General features: G+C 40.7%; 1 protein-coding gene across 2 annotated transcripts; it reads right to left on the bottom strand.

Annotated features, from left to right (window-relative positions):
- Positions 1 to 1,296: 1,296 nt before the first annotated feature.
- Positions 1,297 to 7,654, bottom strand: LOC104604803 (cellulose synthase-like protein D3). 2 transcript variants are annotated; one of them, XM_010269348.2, is made up of 4 exons: positions 7,160 to 7,654; positions 5,764 to 6,684; positions 3,643 to 4,450; positions 1,297 to 3,449 (listed from the first exon to the last, which is right to left on the bottom strand). In XM_010269348.2, the coding sequence occupies exons 2-4, from the start codon at positions 6,648 to 6,650 to the stop codon at positions 1,701 to 1,703; spliced, it is 3,444 nt and encodes a 1,147-aa protein (XP_010267650.1). In that variant the 5' UTR covers positions 6,651 to 6,684; positions 7,160 to 7,654; the 3' UTR covers positions 1,297 to 1,700. The 2 variants fall into 2 exon arrangements, with proteins under 2 accessions (XP_010267650.1, XP_010267651.1); XM_010269349.3 differs by having other exon boundaries at positions 7,083 to 7,207.
- Positions 7,655 to 17,020: the final 9,366 nt, after the last annotated feature.

Below are 17,020 nucleotides of genomic sequence, written 5' to 3'. Positions count from 1 at the left end.
CGTTTTTAGCAATGATACCCATTATCCAGTGCGACATCACTGCCCTGTTGGCAGCAATGAGCTGAAGCTCCAGGGAACGCCAAATTTGACGTTGCTCCAAGCCATAGCTTCCCGATTTCCGAGGCATGGTTTGAAGCATCATTTTTTATGGAAAAACAGTTCCAAACAAATGTTCGTTTCCTAGAGCACCGTTTTTTCCGATGTGACGCCGTTGCTCCAGGAAACGACAACAATGCCAAACAGCCCCTAAAGCTTTCACAAATAGACATTTTTCACTTTTATGCTGATGTGGAGCCTAATGGCACTTAGTGGCGCTTAGTTGTCATAAATGGTTGTAATTATTACATTTCTCGGTTTTACCAACAAATGAAGTACAAACATTTATTCAATAAACATAAACAGAACCAACCACATACTATGGGCCTGTTCGTTTCCTCTTTTAACTCTTATCTCTTAAGAGGAATCTTTTAAAGAGAAAAATGATTGTTCATTTCCTCTTATCTCTTAAAGTTCAATCATACAATTTTTTGTTTTTCAATGATATCCCCAAAAAAGACAAACAAAAACTCTCATATATAGGGTCAAAATGGATATTTGTTAATTTTCAGAATTCAGAACAATATTCTCTGTATTAGAAAGAAAAGTTCACCAATACCAATATAACTCTTAATGTAATTATTGCACTTTCAAATGTCAAATTTCAAAGCAAGTAAACATAGACGGTCTCAAGCCCTGGGCTGAGCTTGAACTTCAACGGCACAGTGTGAAAGACCTTGCCACAGCCATGGCCATAGCTGAGCAACTTGTTGATCTAAAGACACCTGATGAAGAAGGCCTAAAGCCATTCAACCCACGTACTATGAGTTTGAGTGGGGGAGATCAATAATCAGCCTCCACACAAGAAATACCAATGCACGGTGACAAACCAAACAATTATCATGGGAAGAAGCCACAAGGAGCCCAAAGCTATCAAGGCCACTAGTACACTGGGAGACTATGAATCCATCATAACCAAATTTTCGTTTATCCCAATGAATCTTCAAGAGCCCATTGAATGGTGGCTAATGATATCCTATCATAGGATAGATGACATGTTATAGGGCCTTATTATCTCTATGAATCCATCTCAATTTTTCATACGTTACGAAGGTTGTTTGATCTCTGTATCCATGAAAAACAAATAGTGCAAACCTAGCTGTACCACTGTTATTAGTTTTCTCAATGATCCATGGTTAATTTTACACCTATCTTGAAAATAAGAGCTCAAAAGTCAAAACTAAAAGAGGGATTGAAAACTAATACAAGAGTATACCAATTTAAAGGAAGGATGAGGGAGAGGCTAGAAAATAACAGGAACAGTGAAGTAATACTCCATAAGCTAGTTTATGATGAATTTGATGGAGTATTCAGTTTAGTTTAACTTTAGATTCTATAGAATTACAAACGAATGAAAATAGACACATGTAATCCCTCCCTCTATCAACGGTAAGAATTTGGATACATGTGAGAGAAATAAAGCGGAAAAAAAATCTGCATTCCCTCAAAAGCCACAGCCACCCCGGTCACCCCTAAAAATTGAAACTGGAGATCACTTGTGAAGATACAAGGACCCCTAGTACAGTCACCATGATTTACATCCGGGGAAAAGAATTCGATAAAAAAAGATTGAAGCTGGATTAAACTTAAAAATGAATGATCCGTTATGGGAACTGGAACGAACCTCCGATCTCAGTACTATTAGACGGGGGATTGATTGCCACCCAGAGGAGGGAGATGGTGATGGCAATCAGGCCTGACCAGACAAACACAATGGTGGGTGTCCTTCCTCTTCTTCCCATCAACCCTTTGGCAAAGGGGTAGAGATGTACCAGGACCCAGAAGCTGAAGAATACTCCACCTAGAAGACGGCTCCACTGCGGTAAAGTACTGTATATGGTCCGGCTTACCCCAACTGCAATTGCAATCAAGTTGGTCATCATTATAGTGATCGGCGGAATCATCAAGGATGTCCACTTAACAATGTATAAGTCAGCAAACTCGTCATCCTCATCCTCCCCGGCTGACTTGGATGTTAGAGTGAAGGAGATCTCTATCCCTGCAATGACTTTCAATAACCCTTGAAGCACAGCAGCAAGATGAGCACTTGTGCCTCCTATCAACCAAAACTGTTCATTCCGCCACCACTCTTCTAGCTCAATACCTGACCACCGGATTTCAAGGATGGCCAGCATACAGAGGGTCAAAGTGATGAGGAGGAGATAGACAAGGAAGGTAACATTAAGGCTCTGGACAATGAACTGGCCAGAGAAGAGAGAGAGTGCTGGGAGGAAGCAGTACACAATGAGGAAGATGGAGGTAAATGGATAAATTCCGACATTAAGGTATGCAATCCGCTGCAAGAACTTCATCTTTGAGCTGGCAAAGATGGCATTGTTGCGAGAGAAGAAGATCTCAACAGAGCCAGTAGCCCAACGAAGCACCTGGTGTAGTCTATCAGTAAGATTAATAGGAGCAGTCCCACGGAAGGCATCACGCTTGGTGACACAATAAACAGATTTCCATCCTCTATTGTGCATCCTATACCCTGTGACCACATCTTCTGTCACAGATCCATAAATCCATCCAACACGCTGGCCCCACTCAGTCTTATCCTCATACCAACAGGAGATTACACTAATGGCCTCTGCAACTGTTGATGCATCAAGAAGTTCACGGGGAATGGTGAGAGCACCTGGTTTGCGTCCATACTTTACTGCTGGATGATCAGCAAGGGGACGGCCCTGGTACTCTGCAACAGGGATTGAATCAATAAGGAAATTTGAATTGCCAAACTTCTTAGGGAAGAAAGACATGTTCATGTCATCATCATCGTCTCCCATTCTAAGGGCCTGGTGTTCTTCAGGGATAGAGGAAACCACTCGCTTGCGACGAGCAAAACAGCAACTGCAGCAACCAGGGTGTTCTTTTGATCGGGGAGGGTCAAAACCGTAGAGGGCTATCCTGCGAAAGAGGCATCCAGTTCCAACATACACAGGACCCTGAAGACCATCAAGTGCTCGCATGTTGACATCAAAAAAGACAGTGTTGTTGTTGGCATAACGATCTGAGGGGTCAATACCCTCGAATCTCTGGGGGAACTGGACATAACAAATTCGGTCACCACCACGGTCCATCATGAAGCACATACCTTCCCTCATTGCCTGGGAATTGTAGATGTAATGGTCACAGTCAAGATTGAGAATGAAGGGGCCATTGGACATAATGGCAGAGGCTCGAACAAGGGCATTCATGGCCCCAGCCTTCTTATTGTGATCATAGCCAGGACGTTTCTCACGGGAAACATAGACAAATAAGGGGAGACGGATGTCAACATCAGTGAAGTCAAGGAGCTTAGTATCATCAGCAGTAGTGCCCTTTAATGGTTCATCACTGGGAGGTTTCAACATTACCTGCAGTTGATAAAATCATGTTTAGTTCCATTTTAACTTGTTCTCCTGTTTCAAAAAATAAAATAAAGAAAAAGGAAAACAATAAGAATAAGAAGGTAAATTCCAAAAATCATTACATTCAACCAATCTTAACTATCTGCTTGATCTCATCTCTAAGCAAAAAGGTAAAAGGTTGATTTAAGAATATAGTTACCTGTATGATTCCAGCGTGATCACCCTTGGAGTGCTCAGATGCTGGAACCAACCAAGTGCCAGGCCAGTGAGTTCCATCGGCCATCCAAGTAGCTTTTGGAATCTTCACACTTTCTACAGGTTCATCACCTGCATTCTGTCTCTGGAGCTTCATGGCTTTAATCTCCTCTCTAGCATGATAGGCATCAGAACGGCGTCTGATAGCATCTGGCAAGCCATTGATCCGGACTTTGAACTCATCATACTCACGCTTTACCCGTCTACGGTCCTTGACAAAATCTGAGCGTACCTTGTTTTTGTAAGGATCTCTTTTCTGATTGAAATAAGACTCTGGGTTTCTAGGTTCAATATTATGCTTCCGGCAGAATGGGACCCACAAGTTGGCAAAACTTGCAGCTTCAGCCATGGCCTCAAAGGTCAGAAGGGCACCACCATCATCAGAAACATAGCAAGCTAGCTTTTCAACAGGGTAATCAGCAGCAAGAATAGAAAGAATAGTGTTTGCAGTGACAAGAGGTGGTTCTTTCTCTGGATCAGCAGTAGAAACAAAGACATCTGTACCTGGGAGATCAGATATTCCAGTGGGGTTGTTAGGGCTTGGTGTTTCAAACTTATCTTTGAGTATAGCAAGGTCAGTAGATCGGTTAACAGGGAAGAACTTGGGTAGCTGATCAAGCAGCCAGGAAAAGGCAAACCAAATCTCACAGACAACAGACATCCCCCATAGCCAGATTGCTTCACTGTTTGGATGCCTAATCCTCCATGCAAGAAACAGGCCAAGGGCAGCCATCCGAACAAAAATTAGGAGCCTGTGACCAAAGAAACAATGTATGATGCATCAGCATGATTAACATAGGACAGGAAAAAAATGGCCATACTGCCATACTGCATAATTGTGCTGGGTCTGGGTGGCATGAAGCCATGAATAAGAAATTTATTAAGCTAAATTATTCTGTATAGATTAGTTCATTCAATTCTACCTGAAGGTGCAGGGCCATATTAGCATAAAAAATTATATCAATAGAATGCAAAACCAAATGGTCCTTGTGCAACTATTCAACCACAGAAACCCACTTCAAATCTTCTAGTTTTTTTTAATGGTTAATTTTTAAATTTTATTAGTATGTGAAAAAAAGAAAAATCTCCTTTCTAACAATGTGAAGTATATTGGGTGGAAAAAGTTCAAGGTGTGCAATGACCTCCAAAGATATGCTGTACCACATTTTATCCTTTTCAACCAATCATTAATACACTTTATCCTACTTTACCTAATATGGGTTATAAAGCCGTAAAAGACAAGTAGGACTCATTGACATGGCAACATGAAATAGTAAATATGCAATTGATATTTCGTAGAACCAAAGGATTTTTTGAGAGAAAAAAATGCCATTGAAGTTTCTTCAACACAGATTACACCCTGTTCTCCTCAGATGATAATCAAGACAGTATCTCAAGATTTTTTCATTGAACCTGCACATGGAAGAAGTAGAGAGAACACCGAGATTTTGGAAATACAGTCTTGCAATCATAACAAATGGAGCCAATTGTCCTATATGGGCAAGGTACTCATCAAGGTGATGAGCAACTTTTCTTATACAGCAAATTTGAGAGAAAATTGGCAACTGGTTAATTTGAACCACCAATTGATTTATAGAACAGTGGAGATGCAATGATGTCCAGCCTGCGAATGCAACCAGATTCTCCATTTCTACTTCTTTTTCACCAAGAACTACCAGCCAATCAGGTAAACAATAGGATAGAAAGAAACAGTGGAGACTCCCAAACTTGAAGGTATTAGCAATTGTCCAATGTTGGTTCCAGCAATCTGGGGTCTTGAGAGAGGTAGAACTGTATATGGTCCTGACCTTTGGCATTTGTTTTCCACAAAGTGGCTGCACTCTGACTCAAACCCACGCTCTCACACTTGCCACCCAGGATTTTACGAAAATATTATTTGATTCAGGTACTATGCAATGATGCAAGTCTTTATTGTATATCGTCATTCAAAAAAAAAAGAAAGAAAAAAAAAAGAAAGAAAAAAAAGAAAACATACAAAGAAACAATAATAGAAAAGAACTTGTCCTAGTGCAGTAACAGGAAAGGATCTGGAAAGAGTAACTACCTATAGGGACTGAGAATGGCAGCAGGAATTTTCAATTTGCGAGTAAGAGGCCTCCATGGTTTGTTCATCAGCTCAGAAGGCTGAGCAACCTCATCATCTTTCTCATTCCCAAAACCTCCATCCTGTGGCCATATGGCATTTCCATATCCATAGGTTCCCTTAGTTTCAAACAGCCACCTGTTGTGATCGAAGTCTGTTGTCTGGCTTCTCATCAACACTGACTTAGTTGATTTCATCAAAGACAACCTCCTCTCCATCCTTGACATCCCAGGTGGTGGCGGCAGCTGTGGAATTGAACCTCCGTTATCCATGGCTATCTCATCCAAATTGGTTTCCTTGTAGGGATCCTTACAGCCAGGGCATATTCCACCACCCATCTTAACAGCATCAATATAGCAATCTCTACAGATCTTGAAATCACATTCACAGGGAAGGATATCCACTCCACGCTCATCACTCATTACCTTTCCATCACAACCTGGTATAGCGCAGGAAGAACCCTTGGCACCAGCCATCTGAGGATGACTTGCTTCAGAATCAATCACTTTGTCCATAAGATGAGCTCGAGTAACAGTGTTGAAACCACCAGTAAAAATAGAATTTGACACATATTGCTCTTCAACCTTTTGTGAGATAGATGGATCCATGGAGATCTCCATGGGCTGGTTATCGGGAGTTGGTGGTATGTGCACCGTATAGTTCGTGTATTCACCACTGCCAAGTTCACTATCAAGATCCTCCCTAGAGTAGCTCACATACCGACCGGAAGAAGTTCTCCTGCCAAAGGTCACAACCGGAGTAAATGGACGCCTACCTTGCCGTGCATCAAAATCGTCAGACGATTGCGATAAGTTTGATCGGCTTGCTTTGAATGATTTTGACGCCATATCGACACACTACTAGATACTTGTCCACCAAATCCTGAAATTTCACCAACGAAAATAGGAAACAACAGTAAACAGCCCTTTCGTTGCAGAAACCAGATAAAAAGTTCAAAGCAGTTCAAAACTTGTGTATCCTCAAAACACCTGTTTCAAATCGTTCAGATGAATACTTTAAAGGAAAACTACAAATCTTCAAAAAAAAGAAAAAAAAAAAAAAAAAGAGAGAGAGAAAGCAAACTCTGCAGAAAGCAGTTCATACGACTCAAATTAAAACTCACAGGAAGCCAAAAGAATAAAAAATCCAACAAAACTACATAGCTTTAAAGTTCAAATCTTATAAGAATCAAAACTATCGATTTCGACTTATTGAATGCTTCAAACAAAAAGGTAGACAATTCAGCTGAAATGTTAAATCTTTTCAGATAGCCGATTTACCTGAAATCTCTACCCGATAAGCCAGTAGAGATTATATCCAACCCAACACAATAAGAATTAGGGTTCTAAAGCATTACCTCTTATGATAATGAGATGCCGCCCGATCCTTCAAAGCTTTGGAGGGTAGGTCTGACACCTTCAAAATGGATTAAACGATGTACCCCATCCGTCTGAAGAATTAATGGCGACAAAAAAACTACGGAGAGACCAAGTCCTTCACAAAAGTCCAACTTCAAATACTTAAACACGTCATTCCGAAAGCTTCTTTTCTAATCCTCTATTATTAATTGAAAACAGACATTTAGTATTTAGAACTCGTCTAAGCTAAACTAAAACCATCAACAAAACAATTAAACAACCAGACAAAATCTTCCTCGAAGATCGTCAACTACCCCACCCAACAAAACCCTAACACAACACAGGGAAAAATCTCAGATCTTGGAAGCTGTTTGTAGAGTTCCTGCCTTCGACATCGAGTAGCAGAGATCTTTCGGACAAGAAGGAAATTTTCTAAAATATTTCCTCCTTTTATTAGCAGTCTCTTTACATTACATTCGCTGGATCGAAGGGGAGTAGGAAAAGCCGGGATTTCGGCTTTAAATGGGGGGTAGGATAATCGAGTGGAGGGCCATGACGCGTGGCGACTTGCGATAATGAATTTTGCTGATGTGGCTTTGCTAATTGTGTGCTGTCGTCTTGCTGTACGAACCACACTTGGTTCGTTGAAAGTTCAAGCCAGGCCCCAGCCAGCCCCATGGGCCATGCATTCACGTTTTTTTCTCAAAGTCCACAACCCAGTTGGGCCCACATTAATTATCTCTCAATATCAAATTGCTTTTAATCTCGATTATCTCTCAATCTCTCGTAGCGACGGGAGACGCCCTCCAGTTTTACGCGAATTCGAGCCTCCTTTCACATAACAACCCGATTTGTTCAAGTCAAAACCTCTCCTCCTCCCCTAACCAAAGAAAGCGACCCCTGATTTATGATAGACAGTCGAACTTATGTGAACCTAAGCCAGCTTTTGAACGAGGACATTTAGGACATTTCAGTGGTAACTGATAAGTATATTCGACTTGTTTCGATTTTAGTAGGATCCGTTTATTAAAATTTTATAGGGTCTGGGATGTTAGATTAAAATCTTATTGGGACGGGTTTGGGTTTGAAATTTAGGGTATCTGATACCTGAAATTTATCAGGGTGCATAAATATCAAACAATATATTAATTAAGAATCTAAGACATATGTATGAATCTATTATATTTATCCTAATTATTATATCAATTATTTTATATTTTATTATTTTTACTTTTTAACATTAACAAAAAGGCTAATCAAGTATTAAAATTATCAAATATAAATTAAAATATCATATACAATTTTTACTCAAAATATATCAAATCTGTTTAAATTTTCTAAGATATATATCATATGCAAATTCATAATTTTTAATTACTAAAATAACTATTTCATTATTAAAATTTGAATTTCTATAAATTTTTTGAAACTAAAAATGTAAATATAAATTAGTGGATTTGATAGATTCAATTTAATATTATATTCTTGAATATTTTGTAAACATTTTTTTTTATTTTTTTTTGTAAATGCAAAATATAATGTTATTTAATATAGATTAAAATATTATTTAATAACATAAAAATTGTAAGATATATATCATGCACAAATTTATAAAATTTAAGTATTAAGATAATTATTCTATTATTAATATTTTATTTGTATAAATTTCTTGGAATTAAAATCATCATTTAATGTAAATTTGAATTTGCTAGATTATTTATTTCATTTAGTTATAAAATACTAATTTTTAATTTTTAGTTGTAATTGTTAATATATGCAATAATTGTTTGGATGAACAAAAAAATTAATAAAACTTATTTTATTTCAATAAATAATATAAAAGATAAAATAACTTATTGACGTAAAATAAGAATAATAAGAGATTTGGTGCTATCATTAACGAATTTGCATGGCTACCCTACCCATTGCTAGGGGTGTCCATGAAAAACCAAACAACTGAACTGAATCGAGAAACCGAATTGCAAAATGCAGCTAACCAAACCGGTTGGTTCGGTTTTGGTTCGGAATTTTTGAAAAACCAAAAGACCGTTCGGTTTTCAATTAACTTACAGAAAAACCGATGGTTAACCGAATCGACCGATATATATATATATATATATATATATTATATTTTTAATATATGTCACATATTTTCTATGTATTATATATAAATATATATTCATTATATATAAATATGTACTTATATTATATTTATAATGATCTATTTATAAATATATTATATATTATATATTTTTAAAATATTTATAATATTATACATATATTTATATAATATATATTATAAATATAAAAAACTGAAAAATCGAAAAATCAAACTGATCAAAAACCGAAACGAGCCGACTAATTAACCGGTGGTACCCATTCAGTTTCAGTTTGATGATATGGAAAAACCGGTACCACGTGGACACCCCTAGCGCCGCGTTTGCAGTAAATAGGAAGTCTATTAACCAGTTTATTGTCGAAAGTATTCATGACCTTTCGAAAAAATGACTCAAATATCCAAACCCAACGTACTAAGTAGGTAAAGTAGCAAGTAGCAACGGCTGACGGCACGATGTTATTGACGTCTGGGAAAAAAGGACAGAATGAAGAATGAGTTGTTTTTGAAAATTTCGTTGCCTTTTTTGCAGGACTTGACGCGGTCTATGGAGGACTACGGCTTAAAGTTGGATTTAGCGGCCCGGAGAGCTATTCTGTAATTTAATGCAAATACAGGGGGGGAAGTTTAAGGAGGTATATCTGGCGAGTAGTTTTCGGACCCTTGCCACGTGGCAGAGGGATGAGGTTTCGTGCTGGCATGTGTAAAAACGACTTTTTGTTTGGTGAATCCGCCCTCCAGGATTCCGAACCGCGTGAACCCCACACGGATCCACTGAGACTCAGTAGAATAATGCAGCACGTGCGGCGCATCGCCTTCACATGCCTTGGCATCGTTCTTCATAGCACACGGCGTGAATGCAGGAAAATTGCAAAACTTGTTTCTCCCAAATCCAAGCATGTTCTTAATTATTACTTTAAAACCAATAAGAAAATGGAATTTATATTTAACTAACCAAAATATCCAGCCTATGTTTGATTTGGGCAAACTTTAGAACAAATTTTAATGGATATTTTTTATAATATCTCAAAATAACTGGAATTTTGGGTTTTAACAGTTATAATATTTTTAATAGTATATATTTTAGCAATTGAAATATTTTATCTATATTTTGTTGGGGAAATAACAAAAAGCTGAATTTTTGTTTTTTTTTGTTTTTAATTTTTCTCGTAATAGGGGGGGGGGGGGGTATTCTACAAGATGAATGGTTTTGTTTTCATTTATTTTAAAATTTTCACATCATAAAAAACTTGATAAGTGTTCTTATATTATGTTCTTATTATGAGAAGGAACAACAAGTTGATTTTGTTATAAAAAATCCATATTTTAGAACCATAAAAATAATGGTTTCTAAAACAAAAATAATGATCTCTCAAACACGATGTTTGGCACAAAAAAGTTTTTTTTTTGTTTTAATTTATAAACAAAAAACAGATGTACAACCAAGAACACATTTTTTATATTTTTATTTAGGAATCAATTTGGTTTCAACAGAAAATTCCTTGAAAAACTCTCCTTCAATTTTTTGTATCAAACCAAACAACACCTATGGCTCCGTTTGGGAAGAGTGCGAATACAAATTAAATATGTTCAGTACAGAATTTTATATACCGTTTATATTTGTATTTACATTCTTCCCCAATGAAGCCTAAAGGTTGAAAGGTTAACCTTTTTTTTTTTGTAATTTTCTTATTTTCAATTCCATTCAAAGTTGGTTGCTTTATATTTTTCACATAAATTTCCCTGAGATCGTACTCTAAGATTCAATAATTTCTCCATGTAGGTATGGGGTAGTGGTGTTCGACTTGCACTTTATTCTTTTTTTTTTTTGTGACTTGAACTTTATTCATGTCGGTGAATACTTTTTTAATTTTTTATTGAGTAATTTTATTAATTAACATATGATGTATAGAATTGGACAAATAATTCAATATTATTTACACGCTTATCTTTTACCAATACCCTATTGGTTGAATGGTTCTAGGATTCTCTTAAAACCATTTGGGTCCCACATTGAATGATGGACGGGGATTCACCTAAATTGATACAATACTCTAGATGTGTGATGCTTGATGCACTTGTAAATTTGTAATTAAAACGGTAAACAAAAAATTAAAATAAAGGAAGGAAGAACAAAAGACAGGATAAGGATGAATTGCATTCTCTCTCGGGGTTGGTGAGAAAGAAAAATCGAAAAACTGATTGAAACCGAATAAAAAATTCGGTTAATTAAATCGGTTGGTTCGGTTGATGAAACATATAATGATATTTTTTTAATAAACACCCATGAAACCAAGTATAAGCAAAATCATGCACATCAATATAAAAGGGTCTAAAATCTAAATGGGTTTACAGTAAATACTGGCATATTTACTCGTGATAGATAACCCAGCCTGATGTGCATAATTTTATCTCAGGTTCATCTAATCATTGACACTTATTTGTGAATTTCGTGGATTGAATGTCAAAATCATAGCACCTCCAAATTCCGGTAAAATGTTGTTTCTACTTTCTATGGGTGGGCCTGGAATCCTTGTTTCCAAATCTATTCACATGGCAATTTGGTGAAAAAAAAAAAAAAAAAACTAAGGGTGAGCTATGTCAGATTAAGGCAACTTAAAGTAAAAGGTGAATAAGAAATTTAGAATTGGATTCCCAACTTCGACAGGGCTTCATTTTTTGTTCAAATTTCTTTGTCAGTTGTTACAAGAAAATAACAACCTTTTGCCATAACGATATTCATGCACAAAGGACGCATTAGGGTCTGCGGTTATCCATTACCTGGATCCATTGCTGAATCTAGGGGAGCAACTTGAGTCGAGTTAGCCTGAACCTAATCAGATCAATTTCTTTTTTCATATTTTTTATGTATAAATATTATATAATTATATTTTTTAGGAAACTATATAAATATGTTTGTGTATAAATTTAGGCTAGAGTTGAGTCCAAAAGTTCACGTCTTTTAATTTATTTTTGGACTGCAATCCAGTCCTTGAACCCTCTATAAAAGTATGAATTATCAACAATTTCAAGTCTAAAGGTAGATATTTTTAGCATCTATTAGTATTATTAAAATAAAAATAGCCACGTCATATGGCCTATCCTTGCTCCCTTACCCCCAATCATTGCAATTTTTGAAGTATCCATTATTTCCTTACTAAAGTCCTTGGAATTGCCACATCAACTCCAAGATTTTGCCCTCTATATATTTGCATTTATACTTCTTTCAAACTGAATCTTAATTTCAATTCTAAAGGAAAGTTTTTCGAGTATTATATGATAAAGTAGCAAAGCATATGCAGTTTGTATTTACATGTTTATTCCTACCTATGATCCAGCAATAGGTCACTGAATAATAATATCTAAAGATATGTTTGGGACGGTTCCTTCTAAAGATATGTTTGGAACGGTTCCTTCTAAAGATATGTTTGGGAAATAAATGATTGGTCGAATAAGTATTTATTTGAGTGGGGTCTATTTTTAAATAATTTATAGTACTTATTTGTATTGTATTGTGATGATGCTCAATTCGAGATGGTGCACGAAATGAGGAGAGCAACCAGATAGTCTTTGCTAGCAGGGCGATGCCGAGCTACATGGATGAGGCCGCGCTTCAAGACCTGTGATCAAGAAAGAAGTCAGAGGCTCGAGGAGTTATCCCTAGGTAGGTACTCCGACACTCAAGTCAGTAGGAGGTGATGGATGGCTGGGCCGAGCTATAAGGATGATGGTCCGAGCAAAATAATAGTATGGGTGTCAAAAGTTGGAATCCCTTACCTTGAGCATGGAATACCTTCTTATAGTTGTAGACCCGTGTCCTAGTCAGATTGGGCTCCCGGGGTTGTCGGGATGAGGTAAGCCGCCGAGGTATTCGGGATAGAGTCCTAATCCCTGGTGGAGTTGTCTTCCTTACTCCTCTTTATTCGTAGCTACGCTTATCTGCGCCACGGATAGCTGACGTGGCTGAGGGGATAAGATGAGGGGCCACAGTAATAGTGTAGCCCGGCCTAGGCTGCGGAATGAGTGTGTGTTGCGGAGCTGGCCGAGCTTTGCCAACGTGGCTGGGCTGACTGAGCAATGATTGGGCGGCCACGTGTCTTTCTAGACCAGCTTGGCCATGACCCGAAAACCACTCCCCCAGTTTTGAAGTAGAGGCATAAGGTGTTCGGCCGAGGTGTAGCGCAGCAGGATGCCTTGTTCCTCGACTGAGGAACTCCAAGTCGAAGTCTAGTTGAGCATCTAGTCCACTTGATGTTCCTTGGTGTTTGCTAGAATGTGAGGTCCGTGCAATGTGGGTTGTGGCTGGGGAGTCCTTCAATCTTCGGTTGTAGAACTCCAAGAATTCTAACTTCGGAATCCGAACACCACTCCCCTAGTTCTGGAGCCGAGGAGGGAGAGTGCTCGGCCAAAGTGTTGCGCATTCGTGTAGTTCGGCAAGGCGCTGAGGTGTCGAGATGAGCTTCGAGGTCCGTCTTCCTAGTGAAGCCAAGGAAGGGCTCTTTGTGCTTTCTGATTCCTGGTGAAGGCTGAGCTTTGGTGTTGAGGCCACTGTGATGCTCGGTCGGGTGTCGAGGAAGGGCTTTCTGATTCCTGGTGGAGGCCGAGCTTTGGTGTTGAGGCCATTGTGATGCTCGGCCATGGTGTGCCAAGCTCCGAACTCGGGAGCTTATCTCGGCCGGGTGCCGAGGAAGGACTCCGCTACATCGAGGAAAGTACCGAGTTCTCTGATGCTCGACAGAGTTGTGTCGAGGAAGGTTGTCGAGCTCTTTGATGCTTGGCAACATTGTGCCGAGCTTTTCGTGCCAAGGAAGGTGCCGAGGCATCGAGTTGGGCTTCGAAGCCTGGGCCTCTTTGATGCTCGGCAACATTATAACGAGGAAGGTATCGAGGCATCGAGTTGGGCTTCGAAGCCTAGGCCTCTCTAGTGCTCGGTGGTGCTGTGTCGAGGAAGGGTGTCGAGCTCTCTGATGCTCGGCAACGCTGTGTCAAGCTTTCTATTCTTCGGCTGAGGAACTTGCTCTTGAAATTTTGGAATCCAAACACCACTCCCCCAGTTCCGAAGTCAAAGAGTGGAGTGCTCGGCCAAGGTATAGCATGGCCTCCCTTGGTCTGTGTCATGAGGTGACCCGGGCAGTTGACTGGACCGGTGGTTCTGGGTGAACCCTGGGCATCCGTGGCGTTGGTTGGACCGATGTTGAAGGGCGAACCAGGGCAATCAATACTCTGAATGTTGCTTGTCAAGGTCGTCACTTCGGTTCCCGAGGCCTTGCGCGTGAAGTAACAGTCACGTCGATTGGTCTTCCTGAGCTTCGTTAGGGCGGTGCTTGATCCATGTCGTTGATCTGGCGTCGATTCGTGTTCCTGGGGGTTATAAGAAGGGGCGGACGGGCCTCCCCCCTTTGTCATTTGCAGGGAGTTGCTCTGATTTCTCAGCGAGGGTTTGCTGCGTTGCTCGGCTTCTGCTCTTGTTCCTCGGCTTCAAATTCGGTAAGATGTCTTCCTCATCCTCCGGTTTTTCTTCTATTTCTGATTTCTCTTCGGGTTCTAGCGACTCTGACTATGAGTCGGGGGCTTCTGAGTCTGTTGAGGTTGAGGAGGCCGAGGTTGGTCATTCAAGGGTAGAGGTAGAGCTTCCCCTGCAAGCTAGTCGTCGGTTTGGGACCACACCCTGCGCTTTAACCCTCGAGGATATGGCTCGGATCCGAGCTATGTATGATATCCCCGAGGAATTTCGGATGAGGTGCCCGCAGCACGACGAGATGGCAATAGATGCTCGGCCCGACGAGATATGCGTGTACAAGCACAATTTGGAAGTCGGGTTGAGGTTTCCTCTGAATGAAGGGATCGCCGGGGTGCTTGGGTGGTACAGGGTATTGTTGGTGCAGCTGATGTTGAACTCCTTTAGGTTTTTGTTTAGCCTCATGTCTTACTACGTCGTTCGTTACATCGAGCTGACCTTGGGCATGGTGGCTGGTTTATTCTTTTCGTTGCTTCGTTATACTTATTGAATTATGCTTATTTCCTTACTTGCATGACCTTGTAGTTACTGCTCTCATTCCGTGTTGCAGGTGTTGAGATGGAAACCAAGGAAGAGATTATTCGTCGCATGAGGGAGAACCGGCAAAGGTAGAGCCGAGCTAGTGCGCCGCCGCAGGTTCCCCCTGAGATGGTTCCTTCACCGAGGTCTTCTGAGAGGGTGTCTCGTCGCCAAAAGAGAGATCGGCGGCGAGGAAATGATGATGAGGCATAGTCGTAGATCCCGCGGAGGTCCGTCTGGCTGCCGCTCCTTCGCAGACCGAGGTTGGGGGTAGCAGCTCTGATATTCACATTCCGCATTGGTCGGTCTATACCAGGGACGGGCTAGAAACCCCAGGGGTTCCCGAGAAACTGTTCCGAGGTATACTGATGGCTTACATATCTGAGGAGGCTGTGACCACTAGGAGCGGTGCCCTGGAGTGCTCGCTCATTTGGGCTGCGGTAAGCTTGTAACTACTTTCATTGCTTTGAGTAGGTTTCTATATGCTGAAAGTGTTTGTTGTGTTTACAAAATGCGCGCTCGGCTATTGCTTTGGTTGACCGCCTTCGGTATCTACGAGCAGTGTATGAGACAGAGCATTCCGAGTACCTACGACAGAAGGCTCAATTGGCCGGGCTTCAGGTAGCGAGAGAATGGTTGACCTTGCTAGAGAAGGAGGTAGCTGAGCTGAAGGCCCAGCTGGCTAAGCAGGCGAACATGGTTCATAGCCTGAAGCAGAAGATCGCCGAGCTGATGGTGGAGAGGAAGTGAGAGGCCGGCAAGGTGGCGGTGGCGCAGTACAAGGCCTTGGAGGAGCTCAAGCGGAAGATGGATCAGTATGCCATGGCTTCCTACGAGATTGGGTTGGCCTTGGAGGAGCTCAAGCGGAAGATGGATCAGTATGCCATGGCTTCCTACGAGATTGGGTTCAACGTATTCTGCAGGAGGGCACTGTGCCACTGTCCGGAGCTGGTCGAGGTTGGGCAGTCTTGGGAAGTGTATGACTTGGAGACTCCCCCTGCTTCGGACAATCTTGAAGAGGAGGCTGACAAGGATGAGAATGGAGAGGATGGTGAAGATGGTGAGGAAGACGAGGCCACTGATCCCCCTGCCGAGGATTGAATAGCTGCGGGGTTCTTTGTTTTCCCTACTTTTGTAATGGCTCTGTATGCCGAGCTTGAACTGTTGTATTGGTTATTTTAACTTAATGAAAACTTTTTGTTCTAAACTTGTGTGTGTAAATATTTTCTCCTTTTTACTTTCTCTCTTGTTGGGTTCCTCGGCCTTATCTTGGTCGAGGTCTAGGATTGACCGAGATCTTCAGTCTCTGGCCAGCGGGGCTGGAGTATGTTCCGAGCTCTCATATTTGTGATGCTCAGTTTCTGGTCTCGGGAGCTTTTGGAGCTCTTCTAGGGCTAGCCGTTCCTCGGGTAGCTCTGACTGATGGTCGATGATCGAGTGGAGTTCAATGACCGCCCTCAGGCCTTGATGGGCGGGGGTGTTCTTCTCCACCTTAGGCTCGGCCATCGACATCTGAGTTGAATGACTTGGTCGGCGATGTGCTGCCGAGCTACGCATCATGGGCCCAAGCCGTTCAAAGATCAGCTAGGTCGGTGAGGTGTGCCAAGCTACGGGTACATTACGCGACATGTGTAGTGAGGTGTTTGTGCAATCTGGTGTGGTGCGTGTGTGTGCGACGTGTCAGGCAATCAGACGTGTGGCTTAGAT

This window comes from Nelumbo nucifera, chromosome 1, assembly GCF_055504915.1.
Source record: "Nelumbo nucifera cultivar China Antique chromosome 1, China Antique-T2T, whole genome shotgun sequence".
NCBI lineage: Eukaryota > Viridiplantae > Streptophyta > Magnoliopsida > Proteales > Nelumbonaceae > Nelumbo > Nelumbo nucifera.
This window is presented reverse-complemented; position numbering and strand designations above follow the sequence as displayed.